This window comes from Amblyomma mixtum, chromosome 7 (genome assembly GCF_055824585.1).
Source record: "Amblyomma mixtum isolate Tamu chromosome 7, ASM5582458v1, whole genome shotgun sequence".
Taxonomy (NCBI): Eukaryota; Metazoa; Arthropoda; class Arachnida; order Ixodida; family Ixodidae; genus Amblyomma; species Amblyomma mixtum.
In genome coordinates this window covers 34,486,582-34,514,502 of record NC_143018.1, presented here as the reverse complement: position 1 = coordinate 34,514,502, position 27,921 = coordinate 34,486,582, and the positions used below count along the sequence as shown (strand labels likewise).

Sequence of the window (27,921 nt, the reverse complement as noted above, 5' to 3'; positions counted from 1 at the left end):
CGTCCTGGCTGCGCTCGGGTGGACGTCAATGAGTAATTACTCCCTTATTACAAATCTACTCCACCTTGGGGTAGATTTCCCTAAAACATTTGGTCAACTTTATGGCAAAGCACTCTATGGACGCGAGTTGGCTTCAAAGCCGCGGTGTAGCAAACAACTCAGTTTTACTGGCCACTGCATTGAACTACTACGTCATTGTCGCAGCCGAACAGCTGCCAGTCTCTCAAGATGATGATTATGATGTCCTCAGGCTTAATGGCACATACCCACGGCGGTGGAATGGCCAGGGTGCATAGCGAAACTGCACTTCGGGTGTCGTCGTCTTCATCAACTTCCATCCGAGCGCAATCTACCCAGAACATACTGCTATCGTGTATTGCCCTCTTAAACCGAGCCTCGGACCGAAATCGAAGTGAAAATCGTAGGGCGAGCGCACCTATAGTTCGCATTTTACTTAATCACGTTATACCGTCCATTTTTGAGGCTATTGCTTGCCCTTCTCTTAATATTTTTCCTTTCATAGTACACATTCAACCCAACCCCCCCTTTCCCTGCACATTAATGTCTCTAATCAGGCAGTCTTAGTCGCAGTTCGAATGGACCAGTAATGGGCCACACCTTGGTATAGACGTGTGACGAATAGTTGCCTTCACTGCAAACGAACGGTATGTGCGGAGAAGCCAACTTTGCCCAGTCATTTGCTGAGGAGCGCAGCGTTTCGACGAAACTCAAAGTTTGTACTCCCATCAGACAGTTTAACTCTGTGTGCTTTACAGGTTCAGACACAATATAACGTTACCAAGATTGTATATTAAACCTCGAGTGAGACTCTAAATTGATGTCTGCTGCTCTTGGTTGAATTAGTTTTAGAAAGCATTACACGCTCAGCTCCACTTCTTTCCACTTATAAACTAAAAAAAAAATGACGCGGGTACGAAATGCAGCCTAAGTTCGTATCAGCATTTCCCGATATGCTAAACAGCTGCACGCAGGTGCATGAAGCGCGATAAACAACGGCTACAACGGAACTATGGCTGCTATGGTGGCGAAGCCGAAGCAGAATCGGCATCGTCATCACGGCCAGCCGGAAAAATTTCGTGGAGAACGTTTATTGGTGGCCTGGCGAGCTTTGCATAGATGTTGCGTGTCGCTGATGTTGCGTTTAGTTTAGAATACGCGGTCTCATCGCTTCGCTTCATCTTGGGAAGCTGCTGAACACGCCACCTGAGCTTAAGCTTGAAGGCAAGTCATGTGGGATGACCCTCCCTGACTCGCATTCCCACGATCGCCGACTCATTCATTCGCCGCCGCCTACAAGCGGCAGGGGGTTTCTCTCAGTTTGCAGTTGACTTTGTTATTTTTGTGTGATCACTAATCAGGCGTCACTCTTTAGTGAAGCGATAGAACTCAGCCACTGTGATACACGTGCGTGAGAGGTTTTCTAGGGTACGAAGTATCGGGGCGGATTTCTGTGTAATCGGCATGCCTTCAGTTTTGAGCTGCGCAGTTCTCACGGCGATGTCGGTTTGGAGATTTTATTTTACCGCTCTAAACAGGGTTTAATAGCTCTGGATGAACGATCTGAAGAACTGCTTCGCCGTTTTGGCAGCGCGGCATTCTAACGGCCCATCCGAGTGTTCCGAAACCGCAATGCATTTGGCGTAACGGCATAACTGGACAGTTCTGACCTCGCGCGGCAAATTATTTGAGAAACGTTGCAGGTGTCGCGCGTTGCTAATCAGACTTGGTAAATATTTTTCTTTTTAGGTTTTGGCTACAAATACTGACATAGTCGGGGAAAAAAAAAAGAATGATGAATATGTGGAGGCGGCGTTTATGAGGTCCTCTTCGCTGTAATGAGTTGGGGCTGATGATTCGAAATGTTCAGAAAAACGGCGTTTTAGCCTCACATGTGCTTACCTAAGGCTCATGCTGTTTAGTTCGCAGCAGTTCGATCGATGTACTGCGTGGTACGCTACTAGTGAGACGGACGGGATTACTGTGCTGACTTCAGCTTCTGTCCTGAATAGATGCGTAGTGTTTCTTTGAAGTATCTGCAGATTATGAACATTTCATTTTTTGGGCTCTTTCTTAACGAAAAAGAAGATTGTTCAAGAAGAAATTTTTTTAAAATGGGCTATCGCCGAGAAACAGGTGTTTTGTGTGACAAGTGTTTTGCATTTCAGAACTCAAGTATATAGATAGGTGATGACCATTTATTTGTCTTTTGAATTGTAGTGTATTGTGCAGCTGCAATGCAGAAATGCCTGCTTCTTATTCGCTGGGCATGTTAACCTTCTGCTGTCTGAAAAGGAATCTTGTTCGTGGAAGGCTAGGAACTGTGCAAAAAGAAGAGGACGGGAGGTAAAGAAACGAATACGACACGATGGGCTCTCCTTCTCCTGTCCTCATCCTTTTGCGCAGTTTTTAACCTTCCTTGAAAATCAACCAATGCGCCCACATGTTCTACGAGAGGAATCTTGTGTTAAGTGGATGTGTTTTATTCTAAGCTTGCAGCTGTAAAGATGCCAAACTATGGGCACAAATGGCCTGAGTAGTCTGTGCTCGACTTCAGAGCAGTACGGTTACTCTGGTCTTCTTGGCCTGGTCAAGGAGCCTTAACTGCTTTACTCGACACTCTTAATTTTTAACCGAGCTCTCTTTTCTTATTCATCTTTATGTCCCCTGTTTTCTTTCCCCCATTGCAGTGTAGCAAATTGTTAACAATTCTTTTCTTCCCTCTCTCTCTCTGTCTTAACCCGTGTATCCCTGGTATTAAGCTTGTCTACTGCATATGCGCTGTATTTTAAATCGAAAGCTTTCCGCTTCATGTGATAAATGGTAGAAGAATCCACTGCTCATCATTGTATTACACAGATTACACGGATATCGCTGTGTTACACTGAATAAAATTTGTGCGCTTGAGGGATTTAAACCTTGCAGAAAAACAAGAGAGATTGCAGGAAATTAGAGTTAGTGAATTGTGCTGTGCTTATGCATTTATTCTCTTTTGTTTCAAGTTTTTCAGCGCTGCAAGCTTAAGACATGAAGACGCCGAATCTGCTGTTGCGATTCGCTAAGCCATGTTGTGGCATGCACAGAAAGCTAGCCTGCGGTTCTGTTAAGTGTACTAGTGTCTACTGTCCTTTGTAAACAAACCATTCAGTGAGCTGAGTTTCTGCTTTTCAGCCTCCCGGTCCAATTACACCACTAGTAACTTTTAATAGAGTGATTTTTATTGCTCCATGTAGTGACAGATTATGACGTCTACCACAAAGTTTTCACTTCCATTTTTTTTCATTTTGCTCCTTGTTAGTATGTTTTCAACTCTGCCTTGAAATATTATTTATGTCGTAAACCCACAAGTTAAAGCTCCATGCTGGATGGTAGTAGTAAGCTGACCCCTCTCTGTGATGTGAAAGCTCTGAGGATAGGATAAATTGAATGAATAGAGAGCACTGAAATATTTACGTACAGCTACCGCTAAAAGGTACTCAGAATGCATGCACAATATGTAACTAGCATCAGCTAACATATTGTACTAGATGCGTGCTATTTCCCTGTTGTCTCTAATGATGTTTGGCAATTCCACTCTTGCTAGGATCATAGCAGAAAATCCTCGCTCTATTTTCATCATGCATAGCAGGTGTTATGTCAGTACAAATTCCAGAATGTAGTATTCTTTGTCTTCATGTTTCTGCACTTTTTGTCTGTTAGAAGATCTGAGCGACAGTTTTGTAAACTTCCACCACTTGTATCTTGCAGGCAACGAGCATGGCTTCAACACGGGCTTCGGCTCTCCTCTATACACTGGGGCTTCTTCTCGTTGGCTTGGCCACTGTCTGCAGGGGGGAAGTGCAGTTTGCAACTGCCATCGATATCAGCGACTTGGGCGAGCGTGTAGTTCGCAAAGACCTCCTGCCTGCTTGCCAGGCTTGCAAAACGGTGGTTAAGACATTCAAGAATGTGAGTTATCTCTCCTCTCACTAAATGCTGTCACATACATCTCTCTCATGGTCGCTAGCCTTTGTAGCAAGCTTCTCAGTTTCCATTTCTTGTTTCTTGTACCACAGTTATGGAATGTTTTTTGTTTGCTTTTTTTGTGCTAAGCATTGATCAACGAGAGTGGCATTATTTTTTATGCTTACAAACATTTGCCAAATGCACCACGTAGTTTCAACCGGTAATTTCATTGACTACGCTTTTTCGATGTCAAGGGTGAAATGCTGTTTAAAAGGACTGTCAGTTCATGGAAAGATGTTAGATTATTGTGGAAGTGGAAAAATGTTACCTCATATTAGCGAAATCATTTGTGTTAGTGCCAATGAAAGCAGAATATGTAATTTAATTTGTAATTGGTAATTGCACAAACAAGCTGATGCAAAAATTATGTGATGAAACCAAGTTGTCAAATGTACAGTGCATTTCTTTTTAATTTAAATATGTTTGTTATATTTTAATATAGGTTATGGTGTTTAGTATGTCTTTTAATGTGAAAAATAAAAGCAATGCTCCCTTGGCATTGCAGGGTCGAAGTTATCTTTGTCTTTGTTACTAGATGGCACCACACAGTTTTGCATTTGTTGGCATTGGCAGCATGTTGCATTGTTGCATTTGTAGTGTCCCATGAGCACTTTGTATGCAAAAATCCTAATGTATGCTATGCTGTGCTAAAACTGCCCAATTGTTGTCGGGCAGCTTGGGGTAGTATCAGTTTTCTTTCCTTACTTCAGCTGGTGTGCAATCACGACACTGCTCATTTAGTATAGTTTGCAGAATCAAGTGCATAAAAATACATGAATAAGTGCATGAATAATTCTCCGTGAGGATTTTGTTGCTAACCATTGTGAAATTGGATACCGTGGACCTGAGTCTTTCTTTCAAGGCAATTTAGTTTGGGTTCTTAAAATTCAATTTTCAGTCCCTTTAAGTGCTTGGCCGCCGTGGTGGCTCAGTGGTTATGATGCTCGGCTGCTGACCCGAAAAGGTGCAGGTTCGATCCCAGCCGCGGTCGTCGAATTTCGATGGAGGCAAAATCTAGAGGCCCGTGTACTGTGCGATGTCAGTGCACGTTAAAGAACCCCAGGTGGTTGAAATTTCCGGAGCCCTCCACTACGGCGTCCCTCATAGCCTGAGTTGCTTTCGGACGTTAAACCTCCATGAAACCGTAAACCTTTTAAGTGTTTGTTGTTTTGTAACAAAGATATTGATTGTAAAAGTTGGATATAAGATACAAGTTTCTTAGACTGATGAAAATTCTGATAATGATTCAAACCTAAAGAGGTGCATAGTTTTAAGAGCTGTATAAAAACACTTGCAATAAGAGGACCCTGTGCTGCCTTTTACATGCAAGCCAATATGATACCCACAAAACTTTCAACCTGCCTATGGTGCATTCAGTTCTGCCACTTCATATCTCTGCTCTCTCGCAGGGTATCGAGCGAACAAAAAGGAGCCGCTTTGATGGAGGAGATGTTGACTGGGAAGCCAAAAACATGGGGAAGTACTCGAAAAGGTGAGGGAAGGTGTGCGATGGGTAGCTTCGTTGAATATTTGTTGAAAGAAAATGTTAATGCATTGTACAAAAAATGGCTACATGCAACTAGCTGTGCTTTTTATAGGCATTTAAAAAAATAATGCCTTTACTCACATCCATTCACAATGCACTGTAATGATGCATACATTACAGAAAGAGATTCTTCGCAGCTAGCACACATCGGTGTCGCACACCATTTGAAAGGTGACAGCCGGCGTGCAGTGTTGGATTTGTTGATGTGGATTTGTAATCTGTTTGTACAGGCGCGGCCATAAGTAAACGGAGCACGCTATTGCGTTCGAAGTGCAATCACGCTTTCTCCATTGGTAATGAAGAAGCGTTGTTTGTATACAAGAAAGCCCACCAACCTCCGCTACCAGCATGCGCGTACCACTGCTGGAAATTTCAATTAGGTGACGCGTGAAAAATATTCGAAGACAGTTGCATGCTCCGTTTACTTTTGTCCGTGCCTGTACCTGTTGCAAGGAAGGAGAGCAGTTGTGATATGTGTCAGATAAAGTTGCCGTTCTTATTCAAGCTCTCCTAGAGGGTGACGATTAGTCTTTGGTTTTGCCTTGCAGCGAAATCAGGTTTATCGAAATCCAGGAACACCTGTGCCATGAGATCGTCAAGGGCCAGGAACATGTAAGGCTGCCTAGAAAATCGCCTTCTCGTTGCTTTGCGTTTTGCTTTTTCGACCTCCGGTGAACTGCTCCTCCCTTTCCTTTTTCCCTTTGAATGTAGTGCAGAAACCTGGCCGAACAGTACGAAAACCACCTGGAAGATTGGTGGTTTGAGCAGCAGGACAAAGAGCCCGATCTGCACAAGTTCCTGTGCATCGACCAGGCTAAAGGTGGGACCTCTCATCTTTCTCTTGAGCGTATTTCTTCAAAAACAGGTGCTTCAGTTTGGGAATGTAAAACCTTCTGACTTGATGGGATGTGCGGCTAGCTGCCGTTCTGAGAAACTACTCACAGAGGTAAAGGAGCAAGTTGGCTGGTGGAATCGTTTTGAAGAAAAAAATTATGAGCACTGCACAGACAGGACACGCAGACAAAAATTGGTGTGGTTTAGCTCTGGTTAAACCTTGTTGGTTGCGAAAGCAATACAATGTTATGCTTGGTCACATCCCCTTGGCTTCATTCCGTTTAGCTTGCCTAATCCCAGCTTCTGAACTCGATACAGCTCGTTTAGCTGCTTCGGCTTCTCGTCGTTTCTGCAGTCGTTCTTCTCGTTGTTCTTCCGTTTCTTGGGTAGGTTGTAACCTCTTTCTTGCATTCTTCCTAGCTTGCTTGGCTGTTGTCTTAGAGTTAAACTGTTCAGAAGGAGTAGAGCAACTAGATTCAGATATAGACTCTTCGTCGGTGACTTCCATGGCGAGACTCCTCGTGGAATGCGGCATGACCGGCTCCTCCTGGCTGCGATGGAGAGAGCAAGCTGACGTAATGCGTCGCCATAACAATGGAGAGGCTGACGTCACACCATCTGTTAGGTGTGGCGGCGGCTCCTCGAGGAGTGGGGGGTCCACGGACCACGTGGCGAGTGGTTAGACCTGGCGTAGTATTGCTTTTGCAATAAAAAGCATATCAAGAGGACTAAGTTGCCACTGGAATTCACTGACAACCGTCGCGGAGAAAGTTAAGTGCAAAGCAGCTGCAGAAAGCAACAGTGAAATGTGTCTAAATGTTTATGGCACCCGCTTTCTTCAAAGAGTGGAAACAAAACAAAAATTCAAGGGTACACTTAAACTCCCACTTCAGGGTTGGTCAGTGTATAGGAGAATCCCTCAAAGTGGAGTAGATATGTAGATTACTCATTTGCATCCATCCAAGCATAGCCATGTAGCTACAAAAGAAAGCTATACAGCATCCACAGAAACTTCGTATAGTTGAAGAAAGATTCGCCTGGTCCATGGTTTGAACTCGGGACCATTGCTTCACTGGAGCAGTCACTCTACCGTCAGAGCAGCTAACACACTGTGCAAGAGGCTACCAGTTGGAACATGCAGTGTGTGTGACAGTGGTCGAGTAATCTAAGGCATCGAGAATTGAAGGTACTACTTCTTTTGCACTATTGCTGGCTTGACTTCCACTCATGGCCAGTGTCATGGCAAGGTTTTTTCCTGCTTGATACCATCCTGATCAGAAAATTCTTGTTGTGGATAAGTTCAGGATTGTTTTAGTATGCCAAGAATCGGAGGTAAAGCATTTTGTGCTTAAAAACATGGCTCATTAATTATTTCTTAGACCTCTGGGTTATTCTATGCTGCATAAAGTTTTGACTCAGCTGGGTGCTTCATCTTTGTCGTCCTTTTTTATCTGCTTTTGGGAAGGTGGGATAGCTAGCTTTTGTCATGCTGGAGCATTGTTTGTGTTGTCACTGTTTGAAGAAAATGAGTGCCACATAGTTCTAAAAATGTTATATTCTGCTGCTACTTTTCACATGTGTTACTCTGTTTGTGGAAGTTCACAGTAAAATTAATTTACAAGGTAGCACTTGCTATGCACTTTTTAATTGACCTATCTCCGTGATTTAAGTAATTCTTTACTTCAAAAGAGGTAACCAGAGCGCAGTTGCAAACTTGCACTCTTGGCATGAAAACATATATCGTTTTTACTGACATAATAAACGTACTCAGTTAATAAGTGCACCTGCTATTTTGTTGTCAGAGCATGAAATTTTTGCTAAGACTTTACCAGGCGTAATGGTAATGGACCTAAAAGTTTTCAAGTTAAAGAAAATGCATTCATTATGTGAGTAAATGTAAGCACTTAGCCCCGTAAATTAGGTAAACACGGGATCTTGCTCTGATCTGCATGGAGGAAGATCCGCATTCCTGCTTGTGTACTGTACCAAATTGACTAGCAGAATTTATTGTTAGATTGAGAAGGTAAGCAGCAGCTCTCTAACCATTCTTGTTTTGGCTACTGTGAAGAATTGGATAGTTTGGAATGGCATGACAAGAAATGACCGCATCACAGAAAACAGGCTGAAGGATGAAGTGCAAACAAGAATGAGTGCTGAACTTCCAGCACCTTAATTGTAAGCAATACATAGGTGAATATATATATATATGCTGTCTATGAGAAAGCCATCATTTATGCGTGTGAAAAAAAATAAAAGCCAGGTCTTGATTGGAGAGGCAGTTGAGTTTAGGCTCACGCAGTCCTTACCAGTCTAGTGGTCAGTTCGGAGTCGACAACGTCATGCTAGACGCATTCTTTACTTATCTAATCGATAGCAGTGTTGCCAATGTCCGGGATACAGTTTTCTTGAATCAGGGCAGGTCAGACAGTACCCTGTAAGAAAGCAAGGCTCTGTCTATATTGTTGGCGTGTCCTCTTAGCCTTTCGTTAATGCATCTCCCGGCATGTCGGACACGCATCTTTTCGCAACCTAAGAGAATTTGATGAGCGGGGCCTTCTCAATTGTTTGTCAAAGCACTTGACCTTGACTGTGCTCCGTCTTCATTCAGTTTTTTAGGAATGGGCAGCGTCTTGCACCCAGTACTTATAGAAGAGCCATTTAAACAAATTATATACTTGCACTAATAGGAAACGCAACTTACTGCTGAACTGTTATCATTTGGCTCAATGGTTTTGGGATGGAACTGAGTTCATCGTGTTGCTTCGGATGCATTCCTTTTCCATGCAGCTTGCTGTCCTGAAAACTACTATGGGCCCAACTGCGATCCATGCACGGGGGGAGCCGAGAGCCCGTGCAATGGCCATGGGAGGTGTAAAGTGCGTATTCGGTTGCATGCCACCAGCATCGTTTCCTTCATGCATGAACTGAGTAAAAAAAATTTTGCAGAGGCACTTAAGACTTGCTTACGTGTGGGATCGCGAGAGCATTATTGTCCCTGAGTGCTCTGACACCCGCATGCACAAAACGTACACACGCGTGCAAGGTTTCACCCAGAATGCTGTACAATATAACAGTTGCATCACAATTTCGCTAAAAGAATGGTGCATTAATTGTCTCACATCTCAGTGGACACCTCACAGTGTCTTAAGGGAAGGGGTAGAGAATCTGGCAAGGCATATAATTGAAGGTGCTAATGTCTTTAGTTTTAACCTCTATTGCAAACTAGCCTCCAACTTGACTAGCACGCATAAATTTTATGCGACGACAAATCATATGACACCACCCGAAATGCTGTACCAAATGGTTGCGTCACAATTTTAGCATGATTGTTGTTGGGAAAACTGGCACCAACATTGAGGTCAGCCAGTGGGGAGTATATATATTGATGAACAACATGTATATGGATATCTGAAATGGTAATGCTTTGCTTCGCTGGGATTTTTGGTACCATCTACGAATACACACACTAACACATGCTACAGGCTTTTCTCATAATGTGACTAGTAATGCTTTCACATTAAAATTGATTGATCGCATTTTATTTGATTGGCAATAGAAAGTTTTAAGGCATGAAGTGTAAACTGGACACAGTTGAAATATATGCTGTTCTTGGTAGTCACTGAGAGCACCTATGAGCATGAAACCATAGGTACTTTATATCCAGCGTGTAATGCTGTGTATATAGGAAATGGTCATTGCATCTAGTCGAACGCAGTCACATAGAACAGTTTGTGTCTGCTGTTAGAACTGAGATAGCGTCTTTGGTGGGGTTTCTGGCTTGGATGCCTTATCCAAGGCACCAGAGATGTGAGGTTGTGGATAAAGGAACAGCTTCATGTACAAACTCAATATGTTGTGCAGCTGGGATGAGGGGAAAGCTGTACAAATACTGAAAAGGTTTCCCAGGCACCCACATTATTCCTTGATTTGTCATATTACACTGCTATAGGCAAGAGTCAGGCGGCCCGAAACAGCACGAGTTTACTTGCGTGAGTTGCCGGAGTAGTGCTCACCGGCAGTGGCATCCAAGAACGTGGGTGCATTTTTGTTCAAGTCACTTGGAATGTCACCCCAGTCTTTGTTCTGGTGGTGTCATGAAAGAAACTCAAGGGTGAAAGCTGAAGGCATGGCACAAACTGAGATCTTATGTGGTCAGCACTCATTCCCTGTTTTTTTAGGATGGTTGCTCAGGTAACTGGTTACACGCAAAACGTAGGCTAACATGACCACACTATATAACATGATTATAAAAAAATAAAGGAAGAGATGATAGCAGACAACAGTGCAGTCGTACCTAGGGGAACATGCAGTCGCTGTATGGACATGAAGTCAATGATTTCATTTCAAGTCAACGTCCTACAGCATTATTTACATTTCTTCAGGAGTCAAGCTCAGCGTCAGCTACATGTGTTGGTGGCTGGCTTGTCCATTTGTTTATGCAGCAGCAATGATTAATGGGCCGCACTAGCAACTGAAACACCAAACAAATCTTTTTTTTTGCATGATTTCTATTGCATCACCTTTACACTTGTAGTTAGTGCTGAAATTTGTGTCACATTCCAAGAACAGGCAAGCATAGTAGGGGGCGGGAGTCTGGTGGATCGATGAAGTTAGGGAGGTGACAGGATAAGACAGCCATAGTTAGTACTGGACAGGGTTAATTTGGGGGATATAGGAGAGGAATTTGACCTGCAGTGGGCGTAGTTAGGCTGCGGTTGCTGATGATTTTGACGTAAAGGTTTCTTCAACCTGGTTCTTTCCCTTCTGTCCAGGGCTCCGGGACGCGCAAGGGCAACGGCAAGTGTGAGTGCCACGCGGGCTACACAGGCGAGCTGTGCGACACCTGCACTGAGGGCTACTACGAGGGTGAGCCGAGCCCCAACGGCACCAGGACATGCGTCGCGTGCCACCCGTCCTGCGAGGGACCCTGTGCTGAGGGCGGACCCAAGGCCTGCAAGGCATGCAAGAAGGGTTACCTCATGAACGAAGAGCTGGGATGCGTGGGTGAGTTTCGATCAGAGAACGGCGAGCTGATGCCACCATAAGCTATGGTGTACAGTATGGCCCACTGTTAAAGGGAACATGCGATCGTGTGGCATCCGCGCTTCGTGAAGCCCAACTGCCTAGATGCGGTGAGAAGGGTGGCATCAGGCGCATGCGCGGAAAGGCCATCTGCCATGCTTACTGCGCATGCGCCTTATGCCGTCAATTCCCACAAGCCCTCGGTGATAGCGCTCCATGAAACGTGGTGGCCACGCAATCGCATGTTCCCTTTAACAGTGGACTGTACTGTACCACTGACACCGCTGTGAAACAGCAACGCAGAGTAGTCGTTTTGGGGCAGCCGTTGCACCTGCTGTGGTGCCTCAGCATTTCTACTGCTGGGCAGGTTCGAGGTGTGATGTCCTGTCACAGTAGCTGCATTTCATAGGGTGCAAAATGCAGAAATGCTTGGAATTGCCCCACGGTTCTCGCACTTCTGAATGCAGTAGATTCGAACAGGCAATGCAGGAAGCTTATTTTAACTGACACTTTGGTCCTGTCAGCATTAAGCGTGCTATTAAAAAGGCTCCTCCCCTTGACTCAAACACCACGTGATCCAAGCACATTATTGGTGTCTCAAATTTTAACTGTATTGAAAATTGGCTTTACATGAAAAGCAGAGGGGTTGGCCTCAGGCCTCAGAAACGTGGAGGCTAACGAAAAGGGTTCAACTTAAGTTAAGGACAACGCAGTGAGTTACGGAGAGAAAAATTATAGAAGAGACCGGAAGCAGCTGGAGTGGGTGAGGGAACAAACGCGGGTTAATGACAAACTAGTCGAAATCAAGAGGAGGAAATGGGCTTGGGCAGGGCATGCAATGTGACGGCAAGGTAACCGCTGGTCCTTAAGGTCTAACAGAGTGGATTCCAAGAGAAGGCAAGCGTAGCATGGGACGGCAGAAAGTTAGGTGGGCGGATGAGATACGGTGGCCGCAGCTGGCAAACGACGGGGTTAATTGGAGAGGCATGGGAGGGGCCTTTGCCCTGCAGTGGGCGTAGTCAGGCTGGTGATGATGATGATTTGACTCTGGTGTGAAGTTTTGGGAATGGGGATAAAGGGGACAAAGAGGAGCAGCAAAGGGGTAATGATGGGGATGAAAGGAAGGGCTGAACATATTGGATTCACATTAAAGCAAGTGTACTCAGTGTCATGCAGGAAGGGCTGACATGACCTCTTATTATTTGCACAAGACGAACTTCTGGGCTAGTAGTTGCACATGCTTCACTCCACTAGAGCGCACAAAAAATGAACACTGTTAAGCGATGAGGTGTGCCTTTGCTTAGGTATGGTGACTCAGTAAGTGCTGTTTCAAAGCTGCCGGTTCACATGTTAGTCTGTTGAGTCCCTTTGGTGTGCAGAATTGTTGCAGCTTTGATTGTGATATGGCTTTATTTCATGTGGGGTTCATCATCGCTTTCGAAGAGGTACGTGACATATCGCCTCAGTGTTGTTTTTATGCGAAGCATATTGCTAGAGCTACCACTCACGCTGTCGGCGTGGGACCCCTAGACGTCACACCACGTGACACCGTGACGTGACAGCACGTGACACCGGGACGTCACACCACGTGACATCGGATGAGAGAGCCGGCCTCCACCTCACGCCGTTGCCGTGGGACCCCTAGCCGTCACACCCACGCATTTCGAACGCGCGTTCACACTCGGTGTAGGTGAAACGCTCGCTCCACCGGGCAGGCAGACGCGGCTTCCGTGGCAATCCAGGCGCTCACCCAACGCGCGTCTCGGGGTTAGTCGGCGTTCCGCTGTAGCCATGCCGTTGTCTTCCCCCACGACGAAGGCTTCTAGTGGTTGTATTCAAATGACCAAGTATTCAACCAAGGAAAGCCATGTATTACCAAGCCTAGCCACTAATATGCTTCGCATCTGACTAGGCTTAACCTTAGCTAAGCCTCAGCCATAATTTTTTTTCCCTGCATATGCCTGCACACTAATTTCCATAAATGTAGGCACAACACACGGCAATAAACTAGTTGAGGTCAGCGTTTCAGTAGTATCATTTTAATGCTCCGTGTTCATTTTTTGTGTGCTGTGGTGAAGTGAAGCTCTGATTGTTTCACTTGCATGTTGGTGCAAGATTGGTCTTTGGTGTGTTCCAGCTAACAAACCACTGTCACCTGAAGTCATGCTGAAACGTTGCATTACATTTGCTGCCTTATAGGTTTGTGCGTTTGCAGTGGAGGTGCAAAATAAGTGGATTCTGCATTTCTGGCAGCTGGCAATAGCCACAGGCTAGTGCGTTTGTAGAGTTGAAGCTGTGGTAAAGTTTTCGACCAATTGATTTATTTACGGATTCTTATGTAGTTAGCCTTACTTGGGAGCAAATGAAAAAAAAAGGCAGGCAGCAAGGCTCATGGATTTTTTAACGAAGGCATCCTTTCAATTGTTATTCTTCTCGCAAATTTATTGCAAGTCTGATTTGCATCAAAGGCGTTGTGTTCCTCATGAACAGTAGTCTTTATCCCATTTTAAAACAGTAAAATGTGCATGACTTGCGAGAAAGACAACTGGTGCACACGCCAGTCATGTTATCATTGTGCTGGCATACAAGCCTCTCTTTCGGGCTTATCCTGTTGATTATTATTATTTTTTTTCCTTCAAGAGTGATGTTCGGAGACACACTGCAGAGTGCACATGCCTGGCACCTCTACTTTCTACGCCACTATAACCCGACTCTCCCCTTGTCCCAAAGCTGTCACAAACAGGAGCACAGCAGTGTGTTAGTGAAGGCGCTATTGTCACTGTGGTCATCACGGTAACAATATGTAGGTATAGTCATGATCATCATTGTCATCAGCCTGACTACACCCACTGCAGGGCAGAGGCATCTCCCATGTCTCTCCAATTAACCCTGTCCTTTGCCAGTTGCGGCCATCGTATTCCCGCAAATTTCTTAATCTCATCCGCCCACTTAACTTTCTGCCGTCCCCTGCTACGTTTGCTCTCTCTTGGAATCCACTCTGTTACCCTTAAGGACCAGCGGTTATCTTGCCTTCGCATTACATGTCCTGCCCAAGCCCACTTCTTCCTCTTGATTTCAACTAGGATGTCATTGACCCGCGTTTGTTCTCTCACCCACTCCGCCCGCTTCCGATTTCTTAACGTTACACCTATCATTTTCCTTTCCATAGCTCGCTGCGTTGTCCTTAACTTAAGCTGAACCCTCTTTGTTAGCCTCCATCTTTCTTCCCCATAGGTGAGTACTGATAAGATACAGCTGTTGTATACTTTTCTCTTGAGGTATAGTGGGCGTGATGAAATTGGTTTGTCACAAAAACTCCCAGACTCTTTGTTGTGTTCTGAGGTGTAGAGATGATAGCAACGGCTTCGCCACATTTCTGCAGTAGTGCCCTGCTCCAGTGGCACAAATACAGATGACGCTATGACCCCACTACCCATGGGACCTGTATGGCTGTGTCCCACCCGGATAGCATCCTTGACATGAGCGTGCGCTTTCTCTGAAAACATTACTATATCGCGGTGCTGTTTATCCCAGCAGAAGTCCACTGCACAGCTGTTTTAAGTTTAAAAGTCCACTGAACACTAGATGGTTGATACCGGAGCTCTTTAATCATACCAGTTGCGAAACTGTGCTTCAAAACTTTGCATTAACAGACAGTGGCATCGTGCAGCTTTTATTTTTCGCTCTGTTCGGGTGGTGTGCCGCACTTAGGCACTTTGTCTCAACACCAAAGGTCACGGGGTGACAATATGCTAGCCTCCCAGCCGGTCCAATCTGAGCAGCAGATTTAGATGCACAAGTTCTGTTGGCAGACCTGGTGCTGATGTAATCCTAAAGCTCTGAGTGGTACTGCAATTGATAACTCGTGTAAACTGAGAGGGGAACAAAAAATGAAAAGAAAGAAACTAGTGGCTTTGAAGGAAAGCTGAGACTCGTAGGCACTTCAGATTATTCTTGAATTTCATTAAATGAAGGTTCAGCCGTAGAACTCCACAAAGGTGGATACAGTTGAACCTTGTTATAACGAAGATGAAGAGGCCCGGCAATTGCTTCGTTATGGCCGAAGCTTCGTTACAGCCTGTGGGGGTCGAACTTCCAAGGGGAATTGTCATTGCTTTGTTATACCCATTGTTTTGTTAACACAACTTTTCGTTACAATGAGGTTAGATTGTACACACTTTGTCTCATACAGTGTTGGAAGTGTGGTCTGTTTGTCAAGGTTGCTGGCTGAATTCTGGCTGAACCATTCCTTTACTTTTACTACATTCACCTGCCCATCTTTGGAGTATGCTTTTGTTGTCTGGAGCCCGCACCAAAAAGTTCTAAAAGATAAACTGGAACGAATTCAAAGAATGGTCGCTCTTTTTATTTCGTCAAGAATCAGAAGAAGGGACTCAGTGACGGAAATGCTAAACTCATGTGGGCTCGATTCAGTTGAAAATCAAAGGCAAAAATCAAGACTAAAGCTTTTCTTTTAAATAATTGTGGGACACTTTAAGATAAAAACAGATAGATATGTTTAGTCCCCGGAAAGACGGAGCGCGAGAACAAACCACACTCGATCAATCAAGCCTTACGACTCAGGTGCTGATGTTTTTCGTTACTCTTTTTTTTTCCTGATGTGATCGAAATTTGGAATGCGTTGCCTGTTGAAGTTGTCGAGCAATCTGACGTGCACAAGTTCAAACGTTCAATTGATATTTTGTGCCGAGGGTGCCCAACTTGATGTTGTGAGATAGGAATTTTGTCTGTTGTACATTGCATTGTATGCCCTTCCTGTAACAGCCCTCAAGCGAGGGTCAACAGTATCAACAGTGTCAACAGTATACTCATATGTAAAAGTCTAGTTTTTCTTACGCCTTGGCTTTTCTGTTTCCTTCTTCAGACATCGACGAATGCATAGAGTCGGAGGAGCCCCTGTGTAAGGATCAGAAGAACACCTACTGTGTCAACAAGGAAGGTTCTTACGACTGCAGGAGTAAGTTTATGAGTGTGCGAGATTTTGTACATGTGAATAGGCAGGGTGCGAGGCCTGATGTTTCTACAACCGGTCTCTCCCCTTCGCTTGCTTTGCAGAGCTGTTCAGCATTAATGATTCTGCAAATCAGCGTGCACATGTTTCACTCTCTGCTCTGTAGGAATTTTTGCTCTGGTAGCCTTTCATCCCTTAACCTCAGTGCATATCCCACTGTATTGATCAAAGTCCCTAAGTGAGCGTTGAATTGTTAAGCACTGAAACTTTCGCTCAGTCGTTCATACCTTGCACCAGACTAGAGTAACCGCCTTCCCACAGAACTTGTAAATGTAGAAACCAACTTTTTCATGAAGCTTTAGCTAACGTTGTTAAAGGTGCACTGAAGAGGAATTTGAACTCGTCTTTTTGTTGCGTGAACTCAATCTACACGTTCCGAGCATTCTTAGAAACTTCGACTTATTGCCCTGTGTGGCCGATTTCCCTAATTAAATCGTATTAACGTCCGGCTCCCACCTTTATTTTTTGAATTCTTCCTGTACGGTAGGCGGAGTCGACCAACGTGTGGAATGCCTTTCAGCCAGTCCTGTGGAGGATTTGCTTTCGCTTTATTTTGTTTTTTAGGTTTCCGTGAATAAATAGTTTCATTCGCAGATAATACAGCCGCAAAATAAGCCCACAGAAATAAAAATATGCGTGGACATTTGCTTCTACAGATTTACTGCGTATTACTCTGCCGATGGCAGAACTGTAAGCTGCCACGGGACTGGGTGAAAGGCACTCCACGCGCTGGTTGACTCCGCCCACCGTACAGGGAGAATTAAAAAAAAAAAAAGGTGGGAGCGAGACGTTAATTCGATGTAATTAGGGAAATTGTCCACACAGGGCAATAACTCAAAGTTTCTAAGAATTCTCGGAACGTGTAGATCGAGTTACCGCGGCAAAAAGATGAGTTCAGATTCCTCTTCACTGCACCTTTAATTAAGATGCAGCTTAATGTCTGTGTAACGCTGTACATTGCATTTATCAATACTCAGATTGTCGCGTTATTTTATCTGCCCCTCTTTCTAATTCCTATGGCCCCTGAATGAAAATAAGTCTGCCGTGCTGCAGCATACTTGCGTTGAGTCATCTTGTGGAGGCTGGTTTTTGAGCGTGCATGCTTCTTTGGCGGCTTGCAGTGTGTGACTTTGCTTGTGACGGGTGCACCGGGGAGGGACCAGACAGGTGCGTCAAATGCTCCAAGAACTACCTCCTCAAGGACAAAACCTGTGTCGGTGAGTCTTGCTGCGTGGAGCCCAAGGCCCGCCATTTTTGTGCCCTCCTGAGGGCACCTGCCTGTGGCTGTGTCCACCCTTCTGAATTCTTTATGCATGTATCATTAAATTGTGCACATTTTATTGTTCTGTGCCCTGGAAAGGCTCTTTCCTTATTCTGTGGGTGCCTGGGGCTGCATGTCTTCACGGATTCATTCTAGGAAGATTTGAGGTAACAGTTATGAACCATTAGAATGATTGTAATATAGCTACTCCAGCAGGCTACTCCAGCTGAGGATGACAAATACGAAGCAAATGAAACACATGCACACAAAACTTTCCCGCTCACGCACATATGCACATTGACATTTATTAAGGGTGTGTACAAGACCAGTGTCCTTGAGAAAATGTAAAGAATGTTTTCGTTCTGCATTAATGTAAAAAGACTATCACACCAAGGGCGAACGGCATTCACCAGGGCTTCAAGGTACAGTCCCGAAATAGCTGTTATTCAGCTTTCAGTGTTCTACGTGATCGTTTAAAATGTCTGCAGCTCCAGATTACCGTAAGTGTTGGTCAGGGATTACTAGGCATACAATTTGTATAGGAAGTAGTTAGTGCTTGCTACATCAAGGCGAATGTTGTGGAAGCAAATGCAATCACGCCTATCCAGGTGAAGTGGCATGTGAAAGTCACTAGTGGAGTTTCCTTGAGCTGTGACATAGAAGGCCAGTGTACAGAATGACTGCACGTCACTTGGAAACTTGAAACGCTTCGAATGGTGATGGACGCATTTGTTGATTCTATGAACGAATGTGACTTGCGGCTTTGTCTAGTGGGCTTTGTACGTCACAGCTTGTACAAACAACCAAAAAAAACCAAAGCCGAAAATCTAGGGAAAGAAACAATGTTGCAATAAAGTATTTAGGGTATACTGGGGAATACCTTTCCTACTTCTATTGTTCTTAAGTCCCTGCACACCATTCTCAGCAAAGGGAACATCACATGAAATTTTGGTGTTCTGCTTCTTTTAAGTGATTTTATGGTAGGTAGCAGAGGAGTAGAAAAAGCAGTGGCCAAAGACTTACACACTACTGGACACAGACTTGATGCTATGCAGCCGCTATTGAAACTGCGTATTGCTTGCTGTTACCTCCAACCTTATTTTTTAAGTTTTTGTGTGCATGCTACCGCAAAAAAATCAATCCTTTCCTCTTGTATCTTTTTCGTACCCTGAGTGCTGCAAGTTTTGTTGCTTGTTTTTGTTCTGTTTACTCCTTTTTGTGATTTCTTGTTTTGTTTGGTCTTTTCTTCACCCACAGATGCAGCTGATGAAGGTACTGTGGACATTCTTTGCACAACCTTCTTTTTTTTTTGCATTGTTTGAATGCTGCATGAAAACGTTCCTATGTTTAGCCTGTCCCTGTGATGATGTGTGCTATGGTCAGATCTCAGACTAATGGTTTTGGAAGATGCATCAGTTGTTACGTGAAACGAAAGGACTTTTGGAATTGAGATGTTTTGAGGAAATTCGAGAAAAAGGCGAAGATACAGCTTGCATGTAATTGGTTGACAGTACAGTTGACATCCTGCTTCATGAGATAAAAAGAGCTAAGGAACATTCGAAACCAAAGCAATGACAGGTTCCTTAAATGCAACACATTTATAAAATCAGTTTCTTCGCAATTAAATCAGCTTTCGTTAGATTGAGATTTGACTGTAAGCACACAAGCTGTCATTGTGCACTTCGTGCTTGCTTTCCCACACCGTTTCTTTTTCCCCTTGCACTCACTGCATGTTGCTGCTGCTCTTTCCATCACCTTTAGACGACGAAGAGGGAGAGGGTAAGTGAAATCTCAGCCTCTTGAAATTTTCACTCTCCCAGAAGACGTCACTGTTCACTCAGCATATTCTTTTCCTTCTGCTGTGCATCGTCTGCAGAGGTCGTGGTTAATATACAATACTATCTGTGTATTTCCACAGTGAACGCTTTCGGATAATGAACACGCCTGCTATTTTCGTCATTAATGTACAAATTTCTGCTAATGTCTCTCTCACCCTGTGTTTCAGATGCGCCCTTCAAAATTTTCAGAAATATTGTGCAAAAAAAAGTGTGTTCGTTGTGCAAGTAGATACTGTGGGCGAAATCGGGCTTCTCATAAGCATCCTTTAAGCTGCCAGCTCCCCCACCCCTTCCCCCAATTCTACTGCCAAGCCGCCTGCACCGCGGGTATTGGTGTTATTTGAGCTGTGGAAAACCGTTGCCACTGTCCACTTACCAATGCGATCACGAGCATTTTGTAGTCCACATCGATGGGAAGAAAGAACGTATCATGACATCAGTGCCGGCAGTGAGGTGCACAAACTGCCAAGCGTAGCCAAACCAAATTTAAGGTGGCATCTTCCACAGTGGCAAATATAGTCGCCTTGTTGCAGCAGTGATGCTCACTTGTGTCTATCTTGCTAGCATCTATCATAGTCCGAAAAATGAAACCTCTGATCTCCATTGAGTTAAATATACTGGTCACAAATATGTACGCATTGCTATGAGGTGCATGATGGTTTCTCATTAAAGTCCGAAATATTATGCCGGTTCGAATTATTCAAGCTCAAAAGACTGCTCGGGTACAGTAATATGCAGGATGTTTTACTTCATTACAAATTTAATACAAAAATGCAATACTGTAAGCTAAAAAGCGCCACTGTATTTGCTGGATTCATACCTTCTTCAAGCCTGTTTGTGAATAATTACTAATATATATTGCCTAACATGCCCAAACTGACGTCATCAATATACTCTAACCTGCCTAAATGAGATGAAGCACCCTGTGTTTATGCACATACTACAGTGCTTATATTATACAAACATGCAGCTACAACCTACAGTTACTCTCTGAGAGTGGCCATCATTTCTCTTTCACCTGCCTGCCTAAAGAATGAGCATGTTGCACTTCACTTGTCTCTTGATTGTCGAATGTCAGCTGCGCAATGGGCATGATGAACTCTCTCTTCAGCGGACTCTTTTTTAATGCATGCCTCTGGTCCACTGTTTTCATTTGCACTGCTTTCCACGTGTGTTCATTCTGTTCTTTCCTTCTTTTCCCTGTGTTTCTTGCACTTAGAGTACCTCCCAGATGGTAAGTTTTGCAAACGTGTGTACTTCAATAGGTATTTTTAGCATAGCACATACCGATACTAGTACCACTTACCGCGAATCACAAGCCGCTGCTGCGCATGCATAGATCGCCCTGAAGATGCTAGATGGCGCCACTTCCCCATCAACACCATGCTAGCCTTCTGCATCGGAACCAATCAGCACATGCGCTCTGGCGGAGCGTGGTAGGCGGTAGCGGTATGCGCTATGCTAAAAGTGTCTCATACGTGCTGAGATGGAGACATGTATTTGGGCTGGGTATTTAATGAGCAGAATGAATGTCCACCAGTGCTTTATTTTAGTTGCGGAGTGGGTACAAAGCGAAGGGAACATACTAGTTAAGGGTGGGCCAAACACTTTTATCTAGAGAGATGTGGTCGGGAAATCGGCGAGGGTGGAATAGCCGTGGTAGTTGCTGAATTGAAGGCCACTGACAAAGATATGTTTGTCTTGCTGTAGACTTAACACGGTTGGCGATAACAATGACATAGTACTGACAAGATAGTTACAATATCTTGGTTGTCAAGTGCTGATAGGATGAGATGAAGTCATTTATATAGTAGCTGTTTGTTTTCAAAATGCATGTTCACCGTCTTGGTCAAGTTGTGAGGTCATGGTTAGGCACAGAGACATTTAGGCACATTGATATAAAAAAGTGCTAATTTATCGTTTGTCAGTAGCGCTGTTTAGGTACATTGCGGCCACTTTTTACTTAAACCGTTACTTACATTTTTGAGGGCTGTGTCATGTGGTGAGCTAATACAATGTCTGGTGGCAGTACTTGCCTGGTTTGTTGAAATACGGCTTCCATGAAAAGAAAGAAATACCGTATTTACTCGCATAATTTCGCACTTTTTTCTTTAAATTAGGGCTTCCAGAAGGGGATGCGCAAATTATGCAAACATTTTTTGAACAGATCCTAAACACCTGCAAAGGTCATAACGCCCCACATTAGGTAGTTCCTTGCAGGATGGCATGACGGCGCGTACGCAGCTCTAAAGAAACAAACGGTACCATCGCGAAAGCCAACAGTGGGAGGCAAAAGAGATAACAGGCGATAAAACGGAGCGCTAGCTTGCTGCCCGGCTGACTAGCGGCAAGCCGAACTGCAAACGGTTGGGTAGTTTCTGATTCGGGTGCGCGCATCTGTTTGTCCGGGAAAGCGAACGCCAGCGCGAGCGAGCCGAGTAAACTGCGCACAATGCGTGCCCTTACCGCTTGCACCTTTTGCAACCGTGCACGGTGACACGGCCGCGCTGATCTTCCCAAGCCTGCGTGCACCTGTGTACGTTGTTCACGGTCTTGCGCAACAGAGTGCAAAATATGCGAGTAAAGGTTGTTTTTTTTTTTTAAATCCGGGTAAAAAGTTTGGGGTCTGAAAATTATGCCCGAGCGCATATTACGCTGGTAAATACGGTACGTGTGAGAAGAGTGGGTTAGGAATACAGGCGCACATTTTTTCTGCTTGTGGTGGTAGGTGGTAGTCTGTTGTTTACTAAAGTACAAAATTTATAATATCCCTGGCATTATAAGCAGGCAAATATCGTTGCCAGGCATGGGCTTCCACCAAACAACCCACCATCTGAAATGTGAAAAGCTCCATCTGGAATGTGAGTCCAGAGAAACCAGTGGTTTGGCAGGAGACACACTCATGCCTGTCTCTCTTAGTGTACAACGCTTGGTACATGCCTTGCGAGGCGAACCAACCATGTGGTGCCTCCCCTCCCCCCTGTCCCAGACAATGGCGAGAGGTGGCGAGAGCTGCACATCTTGCTGGCACGCTACGCCACCTACTTCGGCCTCTGCGTAGCAACGCTGATCATATTCAAGAGGAGCGTGTCGGTCGCCAGCGCCATTGGCCTGTGCGTGGCGGTGTACATCGGCTTTTCCGAGTACACCCTGTCCAACTGGAAAGACCACACCCTCACGTCAACCATCAGAAATGTCATGTCGTGGTGACTGGCCACGGTTGTGGATCGACCCATGTGCTTTTTGACTGGCTGTTGTTTTTCTCACGTGCTTCTGTTTTTGTGTCAGCTGTTTCGAGTGCACTGCATCCTGCAATTTCCTGTCACTAAGCTGCAACTGTACACATCCCACAAGGGTGGCACTGTTAAGCTTGGTGGTTGGCAGGAGCAGTATGCAGTACACTGGAACGATGCTCTTGCATTACTCTGCAGGACTTCTGATGTTTAAAGTCACAAGCTGTCAGGGTCACATCATTGTTGAACAAAAAAAAGACAGGTTATGTGCAATCACTAAATGTTTCATGTGTGTTTTCATTCCGGTGTCCTTTTGTGTCCCTGTTAGTACCTCTTTGTTACTGGTCTCTTACGTGTCAAAGGATTTCTGTGAAAATTAATTTTCTTGTGGCAAAATTTTCTGAAGCAGCCTTCCATCTATAGCCACAGTGTCCGCAGAAGATATTCAGGGTGTATTTGTCTCATTTCACATGATCATCCTCGCTGTCTTTGCATCATATTGTGTTCATTTGTCTGTGATCGTGCGTCAAAGTGTCTGGCTGAGAAATATCTATGAAATGTGTACAAAGGACAAAGACTACGGGCATTGTTATCATTAAGTAAACAATACGGGATTAACATGCATTCCAGATGGGTCTCACGCTGCACAAAGTGATACTTGATTGTTTTGTTGCTAATTTCTGCAGAGCAGATAACTTTGCCACTTTCCGTTTTCACTTCTTGTTCTGATCACACATCGAAAGCGCAAATGACCTTGGGCTCTATAGCTCGCAGTCACCGTGCTCGCGATAACATTACCACCTACTGATGTTAGGAAAATTTTACTAGCTACATGTAGCCATTCAAAATGTATCGCACACAGACATTATCTTTAGGCTTCACTTTTTCTTTATTGACCTGGTGTTTTCCAACAACAAACATGATGAACGTCGGTGGTGATATATTTCGTGCTGAAGTTGATGCATTCACACTGTCAAAATGCCTCAGCACACTCAGATGCACAACTGCTTAAACACACCATGCGTAGAAACTTCACAACCAGCAGAGATTTGTCTACTGCGATAACAATATTCCGAGAACAGTGTGTCCACCAGATGTTTTGTTGCTGTAAGACTAGATGGAGCTGCTTTCGTGGTAACGTGATTGCTGGTCGCCACACTCTTTGCTGCTAAAATAGTAGGAACTTGTAACTCTTTTTCTAGTCATTACTTGAGAATGCATGTCTTAGATAATGCACACATTCTCGTCGGTGTCGCATCTCGAAAACTGCTGTCACGAGTGACTTTACTGCACTGTAGGCATTGTGTAGGGAACAGGCGTCTTAAAATAAACATGCGGATTGCATCAAGATGCACATTTTTGTTCTTGCGTTGTGCTTTGAACCTTGCACGAGCTGCAGCTCTTCACAGCAGGGAGTTTTTTACTGCAGACAACCACATTATAAATTTTTAGAGCTCGGTCTAAACATTTTATGCTGTGAAGGCCTGAGTTCTGTGCACAACACTGACCTATTTGATGTTGGTCACTCAAGAGTGCGAGTGGCTTAATTAAGCAACCTGCTTTTTATAATGGTTTGCGAACCAAATTAATGAGGATTCTTCAGCATTGCTGAGTTGTCTGTGGGTTGGTTGTACGCTTTCAAGCGTAACTTAATGGGCTCTTGATAAGTTACTAATTCCGAATGCCGTGTAAAAATCAGTACCTCTGGTCTATACAGAACTGGCACCAGTGATTTGACAGCAGCCAGCTTGTCTCGCAAGCGCAACTCGGCGCTTAGACATATTTACGCCTAAGAACAGACAGCTGGCTTTGGAAATGAAATTTCAGTCATTAGGCCTAGCTGGGCTTGAATAGGCCTAGTCAAGCGCTTTGACTGTTTCGTCTTAAGGCTGAAGGTGGTCGGGCATGAAGAGGCACAGTACAAACTTTAGGCTGCAGGGTGATGCACACAGATGCTAATTGGTCTCCACGTGGGAATGCGACAAGCACTGAAAACAAGATTTCCGTTGCTGGTTTCAGGGGCGGCGGTGTCGGAAGAGAGCGAAGAGCCAACAATCCCAGAGTTGGCGCACGGCGACGAGCTTTGAGGCCGATGGCAGCGCATCACAAACTATGTCCATTCGCACAAGAAACAGTCACTTTTTTTTTTCACCTCATATATATAAGTTATAAATACACCATATGTACAGTTTTCTACCCTGTTTCATCCCTTTTGACTTGGTTTTTCTATTGACTGCAGTATAAACAATGCTCAGTACATTTGCCTCGGCTTGCATGTATCACGGCTTTACTGTTATAATTCCCCAGTTTTACTTTTGATGATCTGGCCTTACTACCTTATTGATGCATTGACTCGGGATGTAGTTCATTGCCATATCAGGCCTTGCAAGCAAAACAACACTTTAGCCATTGAGTAGCACACGTTTACACACACACTTGGAACTGATGTGGTCCCAAAGAACATAACCTTGTTGTTTCAGTGCCATTCAACAGTGCATTACACGACATGTGTAGTGTGTTCTTGCATTCATGTTCGTACAACTGCCTTGAGCAGGCAAACGCCAACAGCTGGTTCCTGCAGTTGAAAGCCGCATTACCAATTTTGCACACATTAGGTGCCAGAACACCTCGAGTTCATTTAGCTGTGCTGTACTTACAGACCAAGGCATCAATTCAAGCTAGCTGCCCTGCACATGTAACTGAACAAAGTACCACGTTCCGCCACTTTCATAACGACCATTAATATATGGCATTGCAGAAAGACACTGGGAAAGGCACAGCTACACATATTTTATACTGTCTCTCAAATTGGCGGTAAAGTGGTAGCTAGGGCCTCTGAGGCTGCGGTTTCAAGACTTACATGGTTGGCTCACGAGCATGTGCGAAGAGCACACTTGCAGAAGCCGTCAGCTCACATTTATGGCTTCCACTTGAGTGCCAAGTTACGAGACACTGGGGTTGAAATGCAGTTACAAGCTCGAAACACGGGCGCATGTAATTCACAGCTGTCCAGCTGTTGCCGAGAGAACATGCCTTAGTGAACTAGCTCCGCACTATCAAAACTTGTGAAAATTTTGCGGGGCTATTCTCTGAGTTGACATTTACAGCAATTTCGGGAAAGACTAGATGGTTCGATCGGCCTTGCTCTTGGTACACCTCTGAACGTTATGAGCGAGGCATGCGATTTTTAACTCGCTATTCTTCGGAGCATCTACAGTAATCCTCTAAGATGTGAATTTATGGAGCAGGTTAGTGGGGCTTGATCCAAAATTAAGCCCTTCCAAACGTCTCCTGCCCCGCCTCCCCTGTACCCAGTGGTGCTTAGTCAAGATGTTTGTCAGCACATGCCTCTCAACTCTCACCGTTTCCTCAAGCTGAACAACTTCCCAAACATATGTGCCATCTACAGAACATAAGGACTAAATGACTCATGACACAGTTATATCATTGCTTGTGTCGTATGTCATTTTGTCCTTGTGTGTTTTCTAAGTAGCACATACATTTGAGAACATCAACAAAGTTGCCTCTGTGTTAACAGTGTAAGCTTAACAAACCCATTATCATTTCTTTAGAACCATGCATTTTTACTGTTATGCAAAAAGAAGCGGAGGCATTAAATGCGAGTGCCTGTACTGCAAGGAAACAAGGTATAGGTCAAGGCAATGTTTGCGTTTTCAGGTGTTATGAGCGATCGAGCATTCGTTTTCTTAGACTTAGTTCCTATAGGCCGTTCCTGCTATAATTCCTGTAGTAAAATTTCTCCCACAAGTCCATTTAACCTTTCGCATTTCAGCTGCTTAGGCAGTGTCCAAGTCACTAACATGCATGGCACTACTGACTTCCGTACACACACGCATGCTCTTCCAGTTGCCACATGCCCTACTGTCTTCATACCAGCCTCCACCTGCTTAGCTGTTCCAAGCCGCTGCTTCAAGAGCGGTTAATCTCCCTTGATCAGCGAATCGTGAGCTGCAAATAGCTGTACTTACTGACAAACGTAACTGAGCAACCCATTTCTACTTGTGTACAGAACATATCAAGTTTTGACCATTTCAGTCCGGAAAATGGTAAGCAATCGAAATCAGTGGCAAGAGGACTGTGTTAAACAAGTGCCATTTGAATTCAGGGCATTTACTCGAAGTATAGTGAGCGGTCTATTACATGCGCCGAGGTCGCGGAGACCTACACCTCGAAGGAAGCTTCGTAATCGCCCTTTCTTTGCACACACTGCGAGCCAGTGTGAACCGGCATTGCAAGCCTGTTTAAGCAGACGATATACGGCGGTCACGTACGCGGACACCATTAACGACACCCTTGCCTTCGCGCCATTTCTCATGTTTTGGAGCTAGACAGCGTCGGAGACTAACGAAATACCTGTAATCAACTTGTTTTGCTCTCGACAGCGTCGGAGACGGATGAAATACCTGTAATAGACTTGTTTTCCTATCCCTCTCACGCCACCACGCCGCACCTTGGAGACGCCCTCTATCCGAAGTCGTGCGCCGAAAGGTGAAGGCCCGGACGGGTCTTCCGGCATGAATCGCTGCTCTTTGTATTTTAATCGCTGCCTGTTACGAAACTACCACGCGCAGCATCTGTGACGGCTGCAGCATTCAGTGCCACACACGGGCCTGTCGTGCGCCTGTGGCTGTTGTAGCAAGCACACACGGGACGTCCCTATTTCAAGGCCAAGTGGCTCTAATTTTAGAAGCGTTGTTATTCGCCGCGGGAGTGGTCTGGCGTGCGTGGCTGCCATCCCGTGTTCTGAAGCAGACGGCTCGCAAACGGGGCACGCCTTTGCAAGCGCGCGTTCGGTTCTCATCTGCACGTGCCGGCGTGTTCACTTTTATGCTGTACGCGCCTGTACGCAACGTCTCCAGTTACAGCTTGGTTAAGTTCGAACCCGAAACGAAGCAGTTTTCACACAAAGGCCAAGTCTGTTTTTAGATTGCGCGTGCAGAGGGTAAACTGATTAGAAATAAAACTGATAACGGGGCTACGGCTTAGTTCAAGACATTTGGCAGAGCCGCTGTCATTGGTCGCAATTAGCATCTTCAGAAATTTTAAGTCGTCTTATTCGCAAATATATTTTTTTTTACAGCAAAAAAATTCGTTCACAGACTCATGTTTAC

At 44.8% G+C, this 27,921-nt stretch overlaps 1 protein-coding gene across 5 annotated transcripts; it reads left to right on the top strand.

Moving 5' to 3' along the window:
- Positions 1-1,084: 1,084 nt before the first annotated feature.
- Creld (Cysteine rich with EGF like domains) lies at positions 1,085-24,990 on the top strand. Of its 5 annotated transcripts, none has more exons than XM_089552202.1 (12): positions 1,085-1,242; positions 3,766-3,966; positions 5,433-5,515; positions 6,118-6,181; positions 6,281-6,389; positions 9,191-9,279; positions 11,176-11,407; positions 16,311-16,403; positions 17,579-17,674; positions 18,976-18,990; positions 19,480-19,497; positions 22,546-24,143. In XM_089552202.1, the coding sequence occupies exons 2-12, from the start codon at positions 3,775-3,777 to the stop codon at positions 22,764-22,766; spliced, it is 1,212 nt and encodes a 403-aa protein (XP_089408328.1). In that variant the 5' UTR covers positions 1,085-1,242; positions 3,766-3,774; the 3' UTR covers positions 22,767-24,143. The 5 variants fall into 5 exon arrangements, with proteins under 5 accessions (XP_089408328.1, XP_089408330.1, XP_089408333.1 ...); XM_089552203.1 differs by lacking the exon at positions 1,085-1,242 and adding an exon at positions 1,845-2,205; XM_089552204.1 differs by lacking the exon at positions 19,480-19,497.
- The last annotated feature ends 2,931 nt before the right edge of the window (positions 24,991-27,921 follow it).